Source organism: Nansenia antarctica, assembly GCF_963989245.1.
Source record: "Nansenia antarctica genome assembly, chromosome: 2".
Classification (NCBI taxonomy): domain Eukaryota; kingdom Metazoa; phylum Chordata; class Actinopteri; order Argentiniformes; family Microstomatidae; genus Nansenia; species Nansenia antarctica.
Window position 1 is genome coordinate 75,980,140 of NC_137675.1, and position 18,773 is coordinate 75,998,912.

The 18,773-nt window shown below is 45.3% G+C and overlaps 1 protein-coding gene and 1 pseudogene across 2 annotated transcripts; both read left to right on the forward strand.

Annotated features, from left to right (window-relative positions):
• Positions 1-8,818: 8,818 nt before the first annotated feature.
• On the forward strand, positions 8,819-10,765 carry LOC308151360 (ATPase SWSAP1-like). Its single transcript, XM_080524220.1, has 2 exons — positions 8,819-9,177; positions 10,419-10,765. The coding sequence occupies exons 1-2, from the start codon at positions 8,836-8,838 to the stop codon at positions 10,629-10,631; spliced, it is 555 nt and encodes a 184-aa protein (XP_080380346.1). The 5' UTR covers positions 8,819-8,835; the 3' UTR covers positions 10,632-10,765.
• On the forward strand, positions 10,631-17,109 carry LOC308150629 (testicular spindle-associated protein SHCBP1L-like; annotated as a pseudogene). The gene is made up of 4 exons: positions 10,631-10,650; positions 14,004-15,265; positions 16,180-16,199; positions 16,691-17,109. The product of its transcript is annotated as a testicular spindle-associated protein SHCBP1L-like (transcript).
• The last annotated feature ends 1,664 nt before the right edge of the window (positions 17,110-18,773 follow it).

Sequence of the window (18,773 nt, forward strand, 5' to 3'; positions counted from 1 at the left end):
CATTAAAATAATACTGTTATTTTTTTTTTTAAAAAGAAGCTTCGGCCAACCATCCCAATGGCCTTCCAATGTCCTTTCACTGTTCCCCCAGCTACTATACATTGGACATTGCATGGGAACGAGATCCACCACTGCGGCGACTCCAAAGACTCCCGGGGAGGAATCTTCCTCAAGGTCCTCCCTCAGCCCCAGCTGAAGCTGTGCAACAACCACATCCACGACAACAGCGGCTACTGGGTGACCCTCCTGGTCCCGGACAGCCTGTACAAGGCCAGCCAGGAGGAGCTGGGCCAGACGGCCGGTGGGGACCAGAGAGAGGGGGAGTCGGACCACCTCTCCAAGACCCTGCAGAAGCTCGGCCTGGAGGTCCACGCCAACAAGCTGGACGCCAACACCTTGGGAGATGTCGGCCTACAGCGGTACTTGACTCGAGAACTGCTGTGCTAACTGTGTTTGTTGCACCCTACGTACAGTTCACTTTACAGTTCGCTTAATATTGTCACGTTTCATATAACCACACACTATAACTTTAGACAGATTGTTTTGTGATTTGCACTGGCTCCATAACAAGCATTGTAATAATTGAAAATATTTACATTAAAATAATACTGTTAAAAAAAATAAAAGAAGCTTCGGCCAAACATCCCAATGGCCTTCCAATGTCCTTTCACTGTTCCCCCAGCTACTATACATTGGACCTCCGGGCCTGAGTTCATAGTCTGTTCAGCTGCTTTTCCTTCGGTCCTCACCTAGCGTGGATGAGCTGCCCTGCGAGTATGGGTTGGGGTGGTTTGTGTGCGGAGGGCATCTCGTTCTTATATTCGTTGGTGAAGATAACCCCCTTCCCCATGTCATCCAGCCGACTGGAGCTCATTGGGCTGTAGTCCATGGAGACGCCAGAGTCGGCCACCGCCATGTAGGTGTACCCGGGGCCCTTGGGGGGCCAGGTGTGGTTGGGGTACTCAAAGCTGGACTGGGACGAGAGGCGACCCGACCCAGAGCTCTGCTGGAGGGAGCCCAGGTCGGAGCGAGACTCAGAGAAGGATTTACTCCCCGAGGCGAAGAGGACCTGCAGGGGCATGGTCTCCTCCTGGATGTTGTCCAGAGGTTCCTCCCCGTTGGGGTTGAGGGAGACGTAGGCGTCGTGGGACTCCAGCAGGGACGACTGGGAGCGGGGCGCTGGGTGCTGGTGGAGAGCGTGGAGCTGGTCCACCAGCCAGCCCCCCTCGGTGGCGTGCACAGATGTTGCACAAACGAATGCTCAGCATCACACTGCCAGATAGCAGAGGTGGAGAACCCTGGTTGGGGTTCCAGTGCACGGAGCTGAGGCTCATGTGGGCAGGTCTGGGAGTGGTCCTGGTACCAGGTCACCAGGCTGTGGAGGCGGGACACTCTCTCCCTTTAGGTACAATTAATGATCAGAGAGGGGGGGGGGGGGGGGGAACTACCAAATGGGCCTAACTAAATCCTCAATGTGTGGAGGCACAGGTGGAGACTTGGATGGAGGTGAAGGGCACTGCTTACCCCTTTTCTGTTTTATGCATAGTTCTTCACTAGTCTTCTTCCTATCCGCCAAAAACAGAGGGTTACAATTATTATGGCAAAAATGACACGAGCTAAAACAACCTTGAGCTTAGACCACTTCTAGATACTGGCACTAGCCTAGTTTGACTCATTAGGGGACTGGGTCAGTAGGAGAGGTTTCCTGCAGTAAAGTGGTCGGTGCTTGTCTTGTCTTGTCCACACTGTTCAATCTTAAATTGTTATTACTATAAAACTAAGGCAGTGCGTAAACTTAGCCTCTTAGAAAAAGGGTAGAAAAAATGGTTTGAAACGGAATCCGTGTGCAAGCTGCAGCCAGCCTGGCACCACACGTTCTTAAAATAAATAAAGCTTTATTGTACTTAAAACAATATTTCGTATGTGTTTTTTGCGAGAGTTCTTTACATCAAACTATATACAGCTGTGTGCCAATCAATCAGGGGGGTGGCACCTGGGGTGGCCAATCAGATTTCAGGGGTGGCCTGGGGTAGCACGTGACCTGGACACGCCCCTGCATCCTGCACTGCCATTCAACTGGACTACGCGAGAAATTACATTGAAATAGTAATGGCCGATATTTTGACCAACGTGTTTAGTACATTCGTTCCACAGACGGGGACGGGGATGTTGAAGGCTTTCAAAATGTCGCCATCATCATCTTCATGCAGTACGTTGGTGGTCGGGGAGAGAAGCGTCAACCGCTCCCTACTGCTCCTCGCCGCGGTGACGGCTGCCTCTGAGTTGGGCCTCAAAGTGTTCTTTTTCACCAAGACTCCAATTCTAAGCCTTCCAGGCTCTCTTCACCACTACATGTATAACTTCAGCCCAGAACATTTAAAGGTAATTCTATCAACAGCAACACTGACTGACAACAGCCAGATAAACTGTCAACACTTCTTTGTCTCAGACTGTCAAAGTAATTGATGCCAAGATGGTAATTTCTAATGGAGATGAGGATGAGTGTGCTTTACCCTGAATAATTTAAATTGGGTCGTGTCATGACAACTGTTACACTACAGCAACTGACTCAACATTCCTTCTGTTATGTACAGTAGGCTACAAGTGAAAATGGTCTGTTCTGTAGAGATTAGGGATGCACCGAAATGAAATTTCTTGGCCGAGGCCGAAGCCGAATTTAAGGAAACACTTGGCCGAATACCGAATGTGTATCGGCAGTTTTTAATTTTATCATTGCATAAACTAAATACATTTTGCTTTTTATTCATGCTTCTCAAAGAAAGAAATTGAGATTGAAAAAAAATAACTTTTATTGAACATTCCAGCAGACATCAGTCTATACCAACAAAGCACAATAAATAAAATAAATCAGTCAAATTAAATGTTTTTGTTTTCCCTGAATAGCTGCTGAAAGAAAATCTTTCATCAATGTAGGCCGAAGCTTTATTCATGACTTGTGTTAACAAGAATGATGTGCCATGATAATATTATTACAAAATACTTTGGAAGATTGCAAGTTAACTAATTAGGTGAACTCTCTTTAAAGAGATGCTACAGGATTTTGATAATTCTGTATGTTGTGGCTTAAGTATTGATGTCCGTATGGTTCAATGACATAGTGCAGGGCTAGTCAATTACTTTTGTATGAGGGCCAACTTATTCAAATGTTATGTGTATGGGGGCCAAACTTTAATTAAGTGTCGTTTTGTAACGCTTAGCCTACATGTGAAAATTAAAAACAACAATACCCTGAATACTGTGCATCAAAAGTGTTTATTCATACTACTGTATATCACTCAGAAGTAGGCTACACAGTCTTCATTCTCAATAAAACAAAACAAACCAGATTACTTTTTTCCTGTTACTAATCTATCCTCTACTAATCAGTGCATTTGACATCTGCTACAACTCAATTCAAAACATAAAAAAAACGAATCAAAATAAAAGACAAAAACATCAAGTGCTCATGTCATGGCATTATCAGTAAGTTGTGCCAGTAATTTTTTACTTTTATAAAATGTCTCCCTTTAAAAAAAAACAAAAAAACAGATTAGCCTACATTAGGCCCACTTGGATATCGGTGCTCTACTCTAGCCTACTATCATCAGTGCATTTCACGTCTGCTTTAACAAACCCTCAAAAGGAAGAAAAATCATCAACCAGTGCTCTAATCAGTGACTGAAATGGCATTTCTTTGACTTGGCAAGCACTGCAAAGTTAGGCTCATATGGAGTGAGGGCAATACGCAGACACTGGTGGAGGTGCACACTTGTGAGGGAGGCACGTGTGTTGGTTTTTATTGCGTTCATATGCGAGAAGCTTGACTCGCAAGTATACGTTGTACCAAACATAGTAAGTAGAAAAAAGGCCAACCTTCTGGTGTTTGGGAACTGTACCTGGTTAAGTTTAACCCAAAACTGCTCACATGCCAATGATCTCAAATCATGCTTCAAATCAGACGATGCTTGGATGTCTATTAGTTCTAACTGCAGGGAGCCTTCGTCCAGTGACGGAAGCACCTGTTTGGCTTCAGCTGCAAACTCTCCCCCAGCATCAACAGAAAAGGGGTCTTTAGTAAATCTCATCACCTCTGCGGGAATATTAAAGTTATCAAACCGCGCAGCAAAGTTATCAATCAGTTTATCGATAAATGCTGTCATCGCAGGACTAATCTGTGCTGATGACGAGTTGATCAGAGCGCGTAGTGTTGGGAAGTGCAGCATTTTCGTGGGGGTTAGATCAATGCAGAATAACTCTAGCTTCCTTTTAAACCCATTCAGTCTGTCCACTAGATCACACACGGTTTTGTCCCTCCCTTGCAACTGCAGGTTCAGTCCGTTCAAGTGCTGGAAAATGTCACTTAAAAAGCAGACATCTGCCATGAACTCATCGTCTTGCATTTGGGCTAGAAAAGGGGCAGCCTTCTTGTGGTGACAGCCCCGGAGAAAGGCAATGATCTCGTGCCTGAGTTCACAAACTCTCTTTAGTGCGTTACCCTTACTTAGCCATCTAATGTCATTATGTACAAGTAAATCACTGTGCTCGGCTGACATATCTGACAAAAGTTTGCGAAACAAACGGTGCTGTAGACTCGAGGTGGCTCTGATGAAATTGATCATCGACATTATATTGTCCATGGTGCCTTTTAACTCACCACTTAGCTTGGCGCAGAGAACGGCCTGGTGTATCAGGCAGTGCAGTGGTTTCATCTGTGGCGCGAGGGCAGCAAGACGAGCGGAGAGTCCCTGCACGCGCCCAGTCATGGAAGGGGCTCCATCTGTGGCTAGCATGTTGACTCGTTGCAAATCTAGTCCATTCTCGTTGAAAAAGGAAACGATCTTCTCAAAAATGATCTGACCTGTTGTTTGTCCCTCCAGTGGAATTAAACCCAGCAAATCCTCACGAAAGCACTCACCATCAAAGAATCTCACATAGAGACCTGGGTTTCCGTTAACCGGCAATTACCGGTCTTTGTCCGGTAAAATTTGGTGAAGTCCGACAAATTGAAAAGTCGTCGGACATATTGTCCGGTGAAAATAATTCCCTTTGAATACAATTCGCTAAAGCTGGCTGGGTGCGTTCGTAAACACGCTCTGGAAATCCGATCAGCACTCGCGGAACGCCTCTCGTCCAATCGAACGACTCGGTCGCTCTGTGACATCGAAGCCAGCGTGCGCTCCGGCGCTCTCAGAGCGTGTTTACGAACGCACCCCTAGAAGTTTCCAGCCAGCTAGCTGAAGCTGCTACACACACCAGAGCCATGGCGACCGAACGGCAAGTTAAACAACATACTATAAAAGTGACATTGTTTTACTCATTACTCATACGTTTGTTGTCATTCGGCGGTGCTAATAGTCGCTTTCTTTTTTAATTTATTTAATTTATTTTATTTTAGCAGTTTCCCCGAAAGTTAAGTGTTTGTTTTTATATCACTATTTGCACTTCTGGTTAGATGCTAAACTGCATTTTGTTGTCTGGTACTTGTACTCTGCAATGACAATAAAGTTGAATCTCACCTAATCTAATCTAATCTAATCTAAAATAATCTAAAATAATCCCATCACTATTACTCCCTATTTTCATCAGTGTTTCAATCCTTGAATCTGTGATGGAAATCAAGCAAAGCCACTTCAAGTCTCCCCACCACTGACAGCGCTGGGTGTGCCTTTCCTTACACTCTCGGTTATTCCCTGTGGATTTAAAAAACGGTGTTTTGGTTTCTATAATGTGGTCTATTCTCAGTGTTGACGAGCAGCTCAGGGGGCTTTGAGATGGCTAACAGCTAATTAAAGGAGTAATTCCACTCAAAAGGGTAGAAGTAAGCTGACTGTCTGTCTGTCTGTCTGTCTGTCTGTCTGTCTGTCTGTCTCTCTGTCAGTGTGCTGGACTACCTATGACTTCCATGGTACCTGGGAACGCGTTGTCGGAGAGAAACGCCCTCTGTACAAAGGACCTACTGACCAAAATCCCTGTTCCCCGTAGCCTACATGCTTGCACTGTTACTGTTCAATAAAATGTTATACATCTAGACATTGTGGTATTTCTTTATATACGTATCCCAGACTGCCTATCAATTGTTTCTCAATAAACAGTTATGTTCTTCCCATTGTCATACTCCCGAGCTAAACGAAATGCCTTCCCAACCAGCGAGACTTATAGAAATGACGTTGTTTTATTGATTTAAAAAAAAAAAAAAGGGTAAAACTGTAAAGAGAAAATAGAAAACTCACATTAATCCCAAACAATTTAACAAACTTCAGTTAACGTAATGTGGAGTCCGTTCATTGATCGATGCTGTCTGTTCAGTTCCCAGTGAGGCGCCCGTTCAGCGCTGGACCCGTTCAGCGCTGGATTTGACGCATGGCATAGCGCGCATGCGTCAAATCATGTTATATTATTATATATTATATAGCTCGCATCTAATCGTATCGGATGAGAAATAGACATTAAATGGCATATATAGGCCGCTACACAACAGTAATCACCGCGACAAACAGCTATATTAGATTTGGAGAAAAAAAATATATGATTTTGAAAAAAAAACTTTTAATTATATTTTAATATGATGACCGGAATATATCACGTTTGTCCGGTAAATCGAATTCTTCCCGGACACGATGTCCGACGGCAAATTTTTCTAACGGAAACCCTGATAGAGACATAGCTCTGCTACATCACTGCCATCGGTAGACTCATCAACAGCTAGCGACATTACCTCTGCCTTTTTTAGCTTGTCCAAAAGCGTTTCGAAAACATCCGTTGCGAGTGCCTCCACTCTTCTAATTGTAGTTGTGTCTGACATTGGGATTTTCCGAATAGAAGTAATGACACTATTCTTAACCTTTTCATCCGTCACCACGTCGTCTAGAACAGCTAGCATGCATTCTTTGACAGTTTCTGCATCAGTGAACGGCTTTTTCTTTTTGGCTAGAATCCATGTTACGCGGAGGGAGGCTGTTGTCGTCCTCTCTTGCTCGGAACAGGACCGGGCCAAAATATCTCGTCTCTGCTCATAGTTCGCGGTTAGGCTCTGCACCTTTTGTCTGCGTGCATCTGATCCTTCTGGGTAATTTGTGTTGAAGTTCGAGTGTTTAGTGTTGAAGTGTCTTCTCAAATTGTACTCCTTTGAGACAGCGATTGACTCGTTACACAGCAAGCATATTTGTTTTCTAGTATCGTTTGTAGTAATCTCAGTAAATAGATATTTCTCTGTCCATTCCTTACGGAACTGGCGATTTTCGTTGTCAATCTTCCTCTTTTTCAGAGTAGACAGCGACATTTTCAAATAATATGAGGTCTGTCTTCTAGCTAGTTCACTAAATGCCGCTCAGCTGCGGTTGAACGCTTGACTGAGGAAAAGTAGTTTTGTTTGTGGAGCGCACAAACGTATCCATGCGCGCAAGGCACGTAGCATAGGGAATCTTTTTTATTTATTAATAAAGCCTCTTACTGGAGGACATTGACAGAGCCAATTCTTGCCCAAAAACGGCGTTCAATCGGGAATGGACAGAAAAATATATTTACTAGGAGCCATATGCTTGCTGTGTAATGTTCTAATAATATCAATATGAATCAAAGGGCCAGAAAAAAATCCTCCGTGGGCCGGATGTGGCCCGCGGGCCGCCTATTGACTAGGCCTAACATAGTGTTATGGCTGGGCCTTCACACACCCTCCCCCGCCCCCACAGCTCGAGCACAGCGTGCTCTCCGCCGCAGCTGAGGCTTGTCCCCGCTAATTAGATCTTCAGCCAAACCTGCACACCTGTCTCCACTCCCAATCAACCCTCTGTCTCCACTCCCAATCAACCCTCTGTCTCCACTCCCAATCAACGCTCTGTCTCCACTCCCAATCAACCCTCTGTCTACATCTACCCTGGACTTCCCTTCACTCATCGTCAGTTCTTCCCTAAGAATGACCTGGCAAGTATCATCAAAACACGGCCACTATTCGGTGGTAAACATTCGGTGTTTTCACACATTCGGCCGAATACCGAATGTGCTTTATTTTGCGATATTCGGCCGAATACATTCGGTGGCCGAATGTTCGGTGCATCCCTAGTAGAGATGAGATGGGGACTTTGGCCTATCTCTTCTCACTGTCCAGTGTCTCCAGGTGGAACTCCCCTGTCTCAGTCACAGAGATGGTTTGCTTATCAGAGCAGAACATGATGGGCCCGCAGCCAAACTGAACTCTCTCCTGTCCTGAAATCAGAGGGAGAAAATATATAGTAGCCTATTTCTCAGGCCTCAAAAGCAAATGGTTGAGTTATTAACTCTATAGCCTAGGTGACAGCACTGAACAGCATGGAAGGTCAAATATGCTACACTTCCTAGACCCTAGTAGCCTAGTTCACCCGGCCCATCCTCAAGCAAAGTCGTCAATCAGATCCAATAAACAAACGCTGTGACAGTCAGGGCATAATGGTTGAGAAACTGTAAACCCAGTCACTGAGACACTTCTGACTCACCTTTTGCGTTTTGAATTATGGTAAATATTAAATGGACTCACTGCACTTATATAGCGCCTTATTCCAAAGCGCTTTACAATGGCCTTTCATTCACCCATTCCAACACCAATGGCGGCAAGCTGCCATGCAAGACGTCTGCAGCAATTTGGGGTCAGTGTCTTGCTCAAGGATATCCAAGACTGGCGTCTGGTCATTCACAACACGTGGCCAGCCGTGGATCGAACTGCCAAACCGCCGACCTTGCGATCATTAGACACTGGCTCTACCTCCTGAGCCACAGCCGCCCTACAATTATATTTGAAAGCAGCTTGTTTTAAACCTTCTATTGTTTTCTTTTCAGAAAATCCAGTTTGTGTACCCCAGGACCATGGAGGAGTTGCTTCAGGAGGTGGCCCGTCAGCAGGAGTCCTCCGCGGTGTCCGCTGTGCCTCCATCCCTGCTCATAGTGGATGGACTCGAGGGCTACCTTCGCAGCGGGGCTGGGCTGACCAGTCGCTTCCAGCAGTGGGAGCAGTTCTCTGCTGCGTTTCTCTCTGGCCTGCTCTATGACACGGCTGCATTCCTCACCCAGAGTCTGGAGCAGAAGGCCACAGAAGGCCTGGCCCCCTGTCGGGTCATCGCCTCCTTTCAGTCCGAGTGGGAAGGACTCCCAGGAGGGGAACCCTCAGCACCAGACCCTATCCTCTCAGTGCTGGACCGGTACTTTCAGGTAGGGATGGGACGATTATCGTTTTTATCGTTAATCGCGATAAAAACACCCGCGATAACTTAATCGTGGAGAATTTTAATTATTTGAATAATCGCCATAATCGTATGTTATGAATAAACTGTGTTTAACAAATGTCTGGCGCTATTTTTCAGCCTAGGCTACATTACTTTTGCAGTCAAGTTAGCGACTGTTACTGTAATATAATTGCAATTCCTCACATGAGCCGCGCGCGAATATCCTCACAGAACTTGTCTCGCGCTATTGTTCAGACTGCATGGGTAACGTTACTGTCAAGTCAGCCTTGTCAGTCAGTCACTAGGTAACGTATGCTAGCCTACTCACCATGGCTGGTGAAAAACTTTAGACGGGATACTGTCATTGGCCTGCCTATTACCAGGCAGTGACAGTCTATGGCTGCAAAAGGCACGGTCGCCCCTAAGCTTTAGCAAATATATTGTGGTTTACTTAATACTGTTCAGCACTTGAGGTTACATGCAATGCATGACTTGTGCTATAGGCTAAATACAATTATTAAAGCGGCAAGTAGCAAGTGTGCGCATCAAAGGCATTAGGCACGTAACATCCATGCTGTATAAACACATGACAACCGTCCGTTATTTCCCGAACTTTGCCCGAACCCCCTGCGAGGACCCGGGGAACAACGGTACGCTCCCTGCGGCTGCTATCAGACTGGCCGCGGGAGTGAGTGTTGAGGGAGAGAGGAGACGGCAACCCTCGCTCGCCATAGACTGTATCCCTACTCGTCTCTCCTGAGCTCGGTTGTAACGTGAACCGTGGAATACGGGATATGTTAGATGCTTTACAGTAATTCCCCAAATGACCAGAATAGGAAGTTAGATTTGTCGCTGGTCGCTTTTGACTAATTAAGTCGCCAAGGGGCTCTGGAAGTTGGCAACACTGGGAGTGCGTTCTTTAAACTTCCTTGGGTACGTTAATGAAAGGTGCTGATTGGCCGAAAAGGAATTGCTCTTTCTTAAGGACCCGGATTATGGCCAGAGATATGTGCCACTAGAATCTGAATTTGAATTACTGACTTAAAATGTCCTAAAAATACAACAACATCTAAGTTAAAGTGATTACAGTGTGTTTTATTGGCATTAAAAAAATAAAAATAATAATACTTATTTTTTTAATTCTCGCGATAATATCGTGGATCGCGATTATTTTGCCCACGATAATCGTGACATGACATTTTCTAATCGTCCCACCCCTACTTTCAGGTCCGGTGCACCTTGGACCAGGATAACGGTTCTGGCACCACTGGAGCGGGACTACAGGACGTGTGGCATGTTTACCTGTCTGGGGCGAGCATCACAGAGGCCACCTGTGCTGCTGAGGGTCAGAAGGAGGAGGAGGAGAAGGACCCAAGACTGGCACGGGAATGGCGTCTGGTCATTCACCCCAGTGGCTCGATGGAGTTTACAATGGTTTGATGGAAAATACCATCATATGGTACACACGTGACTCCTTCAACAACTGGAAATGTTCTGTGTCTCTGTTATGTTTGTGTTACCTTTGTCCAACGGAGACCTGTTGTATTATGACAATTCATGCACTGTAAACTGTTCTGAGGTCACGAAAAGTTATGTGTCGTCTTGTGTGCTATCTGTATATGTATATACATTTTTTTTTTGTGAATAAATCTTTGACGGCATCTATTTTCGTCTTGATTTTAGTTATGCATCGCTTGTGTGATCCTGTCATGAACTCACTTTAGCCTCCCGCTGTGCTGTCATGTTACCCACAGAAATAACACGTTGACGAGCATCGTTGCAATATTCATGCAGTGCTATTTATGAACTAGATGATATAACAACCTCACATGGTGGTGATGTTGTGTAGTGTCTCACCTTGTCTCACATTCGCATTACACCATAATAGCTAAAAAAACAAAGTCAATTCACATTTTTTCCAATCATATTTAAACCTCACTTCCATTTTTGTTGCTCAGACCATCACATCACTGAAGCACACAGCCTACAAATCAACAAGCTTTGATAATAATTGCCATCCTCAAAAAAAGATTGTGTTCTGTCTGTGACACAATTGTGTGATTCAATCGCTGTTGTTGTTTCAATAAACTTTTTAATGGCCTATGGGTGTCATTATCAAAATAGTTAGCAGTCATCACCATCAATCACCTGCATTATAGTTATGATGATTGTACCCCACTGGAAAACACATTGGAAAAACCCCATTGGAAACTGCACTTCTGTACCCCAGTAGAGAGGTGTGGCCACTGTGGAACGTCAGTCTAATGATCTATGTGTGAACTCATGTGCCTCGCCTGGCATCATGGCATTGGATAAGTCTTATCTCCAGCCCATGCCCTGTTGTCTTATCTGTCCTACATGCTGTGACCTCACATTCTCATACTCAACTCATATGACAAAGCCATGTCACCTCCTGTCCACCCGCTCGCTGTGTGCAGGGGCTTCCATTTGAAACAATGAGAGCGGCAGTAACAGAATTGCGGTTCATTTGGCATCTGACATCTTTTTGTTCTCACCTGAAAGGACCCCAACAATGAGTGTTTAGTACACAGTTTAATGAAATAAAAGTTTTTTTTAAAACATCCATACAAAATACACTAATATATCGACATCATAATATGCATGATATTGACACTTTTTTTTTTACCTTTAACGAAACAGGAATTGGCCTATACACTGAGGGTCAGTAAATAGAGATTATCACCACAGTGGTAACGTAAAGAAAGACCTGAGAAAGTATTTACGACATAATGTTGAAATAACTTCAAAAGCAAATGGGTTCAATAGAGACAAATAGAATATATCTAAATAAATGTACATGAACCTCTAAATAAATGTTATAAGAAATGTACATGATTGATGCTTTTAACCAAACTAATTCAGCAAATGCACAGTAAAGCATTTTAAACTGATTATTAGGCTGTCTTTGTTATGCAAGACCGATTATGGTTACAATGTTCTAAACCTGGTGTTTTCAAACTGAGGGGACTGTGTTCCATATCTTCTATAGGCACAATAACGATAACAACACCACCTCATTTCTCTCTAAACATCTACAGTAGGCCACAGCACATTATATGCTTATTCAGATACGCTTACTGTAAATATTGTCCACTGATATTGATATAAATATTGAGCCACTATGCAGTTGAATATTATGGACCCAATTTGAATCATCACAGATGAAGGCAAATAAGAGATGAACCATATTTCTAAGAAGAGATACTAGCGACACTATTCACATTGTTTACAGTTAGTTTTCACAAACAACTATGGTCTCTCAAATGTAACAAAATACTTTTACATTCAACAAGGTGGAAACTAAAGACAGATGGAAACAAACTTAAGTTATGTCAATTGTTTACAACATCTTGTCCTCTAGTGTGTGTGTGTGTGTGTGTGTGTGTGTGTGTGTGTGTGTGTGTGTGTGTGTGAGTGTGTGTGTGTGTGTGTGTGTGTGTGTGTGTGTGTGTGTGTGTGTGTGAGTGTGTGTGTGTGTGTGTGTGTGTGTGTGTGTGTGTGTGTGTGCGTGCGTGTGTGTGTGTGATGCAACATATTACCTAATCACCTTTTTGTCCACAGTTCAGGTGTTGTGTGATTAAGGCACAGCTACATCTTTGTGAAATGATTATTATACTGTACAATATACAACAGATGCAATTCTATTTACAAATACGTGTCAAATGAAACTTTATACTTTAGTGAAAAGATGCAAAAATAACCCTTATGATTTTACCTGGATACAATGGATCTTAAAATATAAACATTTGTTTTGTAATAACAGCTTTGGAGTGTAATAACAGCTGCCATTTGTATCAACGGGTTTCGTACTACACAGGGGAGAAGGAGTTACTGTCTTGGCAAACTCAACAAGAAACCAAATACAGTGCCATTCCTTCACAAACAAGGAAAAATAGCCCAATTTCCCCTCCCTAGAGAAACTCAGCCATCCCAACATGGGTTTGGCTCCCATTCCCCCAGAGGAGAAACATGAGATGACAGTCATGGCCTGCACAGCTGAAATCAATTCACAAATCACCCAGCAGCTCACCTGAACAATCACCACTCCCTTTAGTCTGCAGTCCCACAGTTGAGGATTCAGTTCAACAAACACACTGTGGTAGGAACATTTGCCTATTGCAGTGCTGTGCTCAAACCAACTGTTTGCAGAGACCAGAGTGGCTGACGGTGAGATGACTTGGATGTGTGTTGTTGTTTGTTTGATATCTTGGATTTGTTTGATAGCCAATTGGTTGCTGTTGGGTGTTTGATATCAAGTTCAGTTCATGGTAAAGTTAAAGGGGCGGTACATAATTTTGGGAAAACTATTTCATTACTTAAATGTTTTATTGCATTGTAAATTCCTTCATATTGTTTCTTAGATGCTTATTTTGTGTTTATACCTTTTCAAAGGTTTTTCCACCTACTGCTACTAGTTATAAATCTGATGAAAAAGAGACAAAATTAAGTCCAAAATAAAAGGAGAAAGATAATTACTGTCTGGTCATTGGATGCAGAAAGAGTGGAGTCCCAGTGAAACTCTGGTCAAACGGTCAAAGCCCTTTCAAGTTAGGGGAAGCACAGAAAACCATCACATAACTTGACAGTTACTGATGATGTTGGTTTGTCTTTTACTAGGCCTATATCATGATTACGAGAGTACATCCACGTGCCAGTGGATTGTATAGCAAATACAATCCACTGGCACAAGAAAGGAAAGTCAATGTAGAAGCTTCGGCCAGAAAATAAAATAAAAAATGCAGTGTAGGTCAGCTTTTGACACCTGAGATCTTGTGCACAGAATTCTTGCAGGTTAGAGTACAGCCTGTATGAATCTCTCTGCTGCAGGTTTTTCTACGATTTCCTGTGGAGAGACTGGGACGATGAGGAGTGTGAGGAGTACGCTGGGCTCATTGAGAAACGCCTTCAGCTCTACTACGACATCCAGGATGGAACCATCCCTGGTCCGCTCAGCGAGCGCTACAGGAAGACCCTGAAGGAGTACCGCAGGAAGCGCCAGGAGCTGACCAAGTTCCAGACCAACATCCACAGGGAGGCCCTGCCATGGGAGGCTGTGGAGTGCTGGAAGAAGTTCTACGACTTGTCCATGATCTGTAACCTCCTGAAGATCTGGGAGGAGCTGCGCCTTCGGGTGGGATGGCATGGGACTTTCTACTGCCAGATATCCAAGCGCAGAAAGGGCCAGAGAGGATCAGGGAAGAGTGTGACACATATCGTGGCCCAGATGATGACAACAGACATGATCAAGAACTTCTCGTCAAACACTCTGATCCACTCTGATCTCGTCAAACACTCTGACTCTGATCCTGCAGCACAGCAACCTGTCAGCAGCTCTGGACTCCTGCTTCTCCGGTGACACGGTGGTGGTGTTCCCAGGAGAGTACCAGGCCGACGCTCTGGCGTCCCTCACTGATGACATCATCATCAAGGGAGAAGGAGAGAGGCACGAGGTGGTGTTCTACTCCAACCCGGCCCAGGACAACTTCGTGGCGTCCAAATCGTCCGAGGTGACGCTGATGAACCTGACGCTGGTGCAGCACGGGACCTGCAACGACGTGGTGGTGGTGGAGTCAGGACAGACCACCCTGGAGAACTGCACCCTGAAGTGTGACGGCACGGGGGTGTGTGTCCTGACTCCTGACCGGAGCCTCGCTGGTCATGAGGAACTGTGAGATCTTTGGCGCTCAGGGAGCAGGGGTGGAGCTGCACCCCGGCAGCACTGCAGAGCTGCATGGGAACGAGATCCACCACTGCGGCCAGCAGGCCTCTAAGGACTCCAAAGACTCCCGGGGAGGAATCTTCCTCAAGGTCCTCCCTCAGCCCCAGCTGAAGCTGTGCAACAACCACATCCACGACAACAGCGGCTACGGGGTGACCCTCCTGGTCCCGGACAGCCTGTACAAGGCCAGCCAGGAGGAGCTGGGCCAGACGGCCGGCGGGGACCAGAGAGAGGGGGAGTCGGACCACCTCTCCAAGACCCTGCAGAAGCTCGGCCTGGAGGTCCACGCCAACAAGCTGGACGCCAACACCTTGGGAGATGTCGGCCTACAGCGGTACTTGACTCGAACTGCTGTGCTAACTGTGTTTGTTGCACCCTACGTACAGTTCACTTTACAGTTCGCTTAATATTGTCACGTTTCATATAACCACACACTATAACTTTAGACAGATTGTTTTGTGATTTGCACTGGCTCCATAACAAGCATTGTAATAATTGAAAATATTTATGTTACGGGTGGTGGGGTCTTTTTCTGTTGGACCTGTGGTGTGTTGTTGTTTTGTCTTAATTATTTTGTTTCAGTGTGTCCCTCCTGCTGGAGCAATCAGTGAGATGCCTGGCAGCTGGGATCATCCATCAATTATCCAATCAGTTCACCACACCTTAGTCTATATAAGTTAGTTTGTTATTTTATTTTTTTTTATAATATTTTTTTATTCCAGTATAGATGTCATGTACATTGAAAAAGGCATGAATATTTTCTGTTTTTCTCCCTGCCCTCCACCCACCCCTCCCTCTTAAACATGTCTGCATACATATATACATATAGATCTGTCCATCCAGTCACACACACGCATATAAACAAGTTACCAAAAAAAAATGTTAAGTAAAGAAATAGATAAAAACTAAATTATAAGAAATTATATATATTTTTAAATATATTCATATATACATACATACATACATACATATATACATACATATACACGAACAAATTATAACAATAAAATGTAGCAGAAAAATTGGGGGGGGAATAATATCATAAGGAATTCTGCTAGGTTGTATAAATGATGTAGTAGGAGATTGCTGCTTACATAAGTCATATTCAGGCGTCAAGTTAGTTTGTTCTGTTCTTCAAGAGAGGTGGCAGCTCTCAATATTTTTGGTATGTAATTTATGTTGCTGGTTATAGTTTTGTTTGATGCCTTGTTGTTAACCTTTTTGTTGTTCTCTTTCATTTTCTTTTAGCCGGTTACAGAGTTCGAGAGGTAGGGCACTTAGTTAGATACCTGCAGGTATACATCTGTGTCCTACACCACACGTAGATCACCCACTGTATTAGTAACATCAGCTAGTGCGGCGACACTAACCCTTGTATTTTGTTAGGTGCTACGGCACCGGCTATGGGGGTTAGGCTAGGGGGTTAGTTCTGGGGTTGTTTTCTTTTATAGGTAGATTTAGTTTTCTGGGGCTTTTCCTTTAGTGGTCGCTGCGTAGATCAGGGGGTTGGGGTCTGTGTTGTGTCTCGTCTCTGTACCGTGTGTTGTAAAATAAATTATTAATGTTTAACGGATGCCTGGTTGTCACTGGTCTACTTCATTTGCACGCTCACTGTCACATGTTATGCCGGCGGCCTCCTACCACCAGGGGGTAGGGTGTAACAATTTACATTAAAATAATACTGTTATTTTTTTTTTTTAAAAGAAGCTTCGGCCAACCATCCCAATGGCCTTCCAATGTCCTTTCACTGTTCCCCCAGCTACTATACATTGGACATTGCATGGGAACGAGATCCACCACTGCGGCCAGCAGGCCGCTAAGGACTCCAAAGACTCCCGGGGAGGAATCTTCCTCAAGGTCCTCCCTCAGCCCCAGCTGAAGCTGTGCAACAACCACATCCACGACAACAGCGGCTACTGGGTGACCCTCCTGGTCCCGGACAGCCTGTACAAGGCCAGCCAGGAGGAGCTGGGCCAGACGGCCGGCGGGGACCAGAGAGAGGGGGAGTCGGACCACCTCTCCAAGACCCTGCAGAAGCTCGGCCTGGAGGTCCACGCCAACAAGCTGGACGCCAACACCTTGGGAGATGTCGGCCTACAGCGGTACTTGACTCGAGGAACTGCTGTGCTAACTGTGTTTGTTGCACCCTACGTACAGTTCACTTTACAGTTCGCTTAATATTGTCACGTTTCATATAACCACACACTATAACTTTAGACAGATTGTTTTGTGATTTGCACTGGCTCCATAACAAGCATTGTAATAATTGAAAATATTTACATTAAAATAATACTGTTAAAAAAAATAAAAGAAGCTTCGGCCAAACATCCCAATGGCCTTCCAATGTCCTTTCACTGTTCCCCCAGCTACTATACATTGGACCTCCGGGCCTGAGTTCATAGTCTGTTCAGCTGCTTTTCCTTCGGTCCTCACCTAGCGTGGATGAGCTGCCCTGCGAGTATGGGTTGGGGTGGTTTGTGTGCGGAGGGCATCTCGTTCTTATACTCGTTGGTGAAGATAACCCCCTTCCCCATGTCATCCAGCCGACTGGAGCTCATTGGGCTGTAGTCCATGGAGACACCAGAGTCGGCCACCGCCATGTAGGTGTACCCGGGGCCCTTGGGGGGCCAGGTGTGGTTGGGGTACTCAAAGCTGGACTGGGACGAGAGGCGACCCGACCCAGAGCTCTGCTGGAGGGAGCCCAGGTCGGAGCGAGACTCAGAGAAGGATTTACTCCCCGAGGCGAAGAGGACCTGCAGGGGCATGGTCTCCTCCTGGATGTTGTCCAGAGGTTCCTCCCCGTTGGGGTTGAGGGAGACGTAGGCGTCGTGGGACTCCAGCAGGGACGACTGGGAGCGGGGCGCTGGGTGCTGGTGGAGAGCGTGGAGCTGGTCCACCAGCCAGCCCCCCTCGGTGGCGTGCACAGATGTTGCACAAACGAATGCTCAGCATCACACTGCCAGATAGCAGAGGTGGAGAACCCTGGTTGGGGTTCCAGTGCACGGAGCTGAGGCTCATGTGGGCAGGTCTGGGAGTGGTCCTGGTACCAGGTCACCAGGCTGTGGAGGCGGGACACTCTCTCCCTTTTCCCTGTAGGTACAATTAATGATCAGAGAGGGGGGGGGGGGGGGGAGAGACTACCAAATGGGCCTAACTAAATCCTCAATGTGTGGAGGCACAGGTGGAGACTTGGATGGAGGTGAAGGGCACTGCTTACCCCTTTTCTGTTTTATGCATAGAGTTCTTCACCAGTCTTCTTCCTATCCGCCAAAAACAGAGGGTTACAATTATTATGGCAAAAATGACACGAGCTAAAACAACCTTGAGCTTAGACCACTTCTAGATACTGGCACTAGCCTTGTTTGACTCATTAGGGGACTGGGTCAGTATGAGAGGTTTCCTGCAGTAAAGTGGTCGGTGCTTGTCTTGTCTTGTCCACACTGTTCAATCTTAAATTGTTATTACTATAAAACTAAGGCAGTGCGTAAACTTAGCCTCTTAGAAAAAGGGTAGAAAAAATGGTTTGAAACGGAATCCGTGTGCAAGCTGCAGCCAGCCTGGCACCACACGTTCTTAAAATAAATAAAGCTTTATTGTACTTAAAACAATATTTCGTATGTGTTTTTTGCGAGAGTTCTTTACATCAAACTATATACAGCTGTGTGCCAATCAATCAGGGGGGTGGCACCTGGGGTGGCCAATCAGATTTCAGGGGTGGCCTGGGGTAGCACGTGACCTGGACACGCCCCTGCATCCTGCACTGCCATTCAACTGGACTACGCGAGAAATTACATTGAAATAGTAATGGCCGATATTTTGACCAACGTGTTTAGTACATTCGT

What these genes read in the sequence shown, in the direction of transcription:
- LOC308151360 (XM_080524220.1), top strand. Translation starts at nt 8,836, where the DNA reads ATGGAGGAGTTGCTTCAGGAGGTGGCCCGTCAGCAGGAGTCCTCCGCG. An exon ending in TGCTGGACCGGTACTTTCAG is followed by an intron (nt 9,178 to 10,418) that starts GTAGGGATGGGA and finishes CCCTACTTTCAG; the next exon opens with GTCCGGTGCACCTTGGACCA.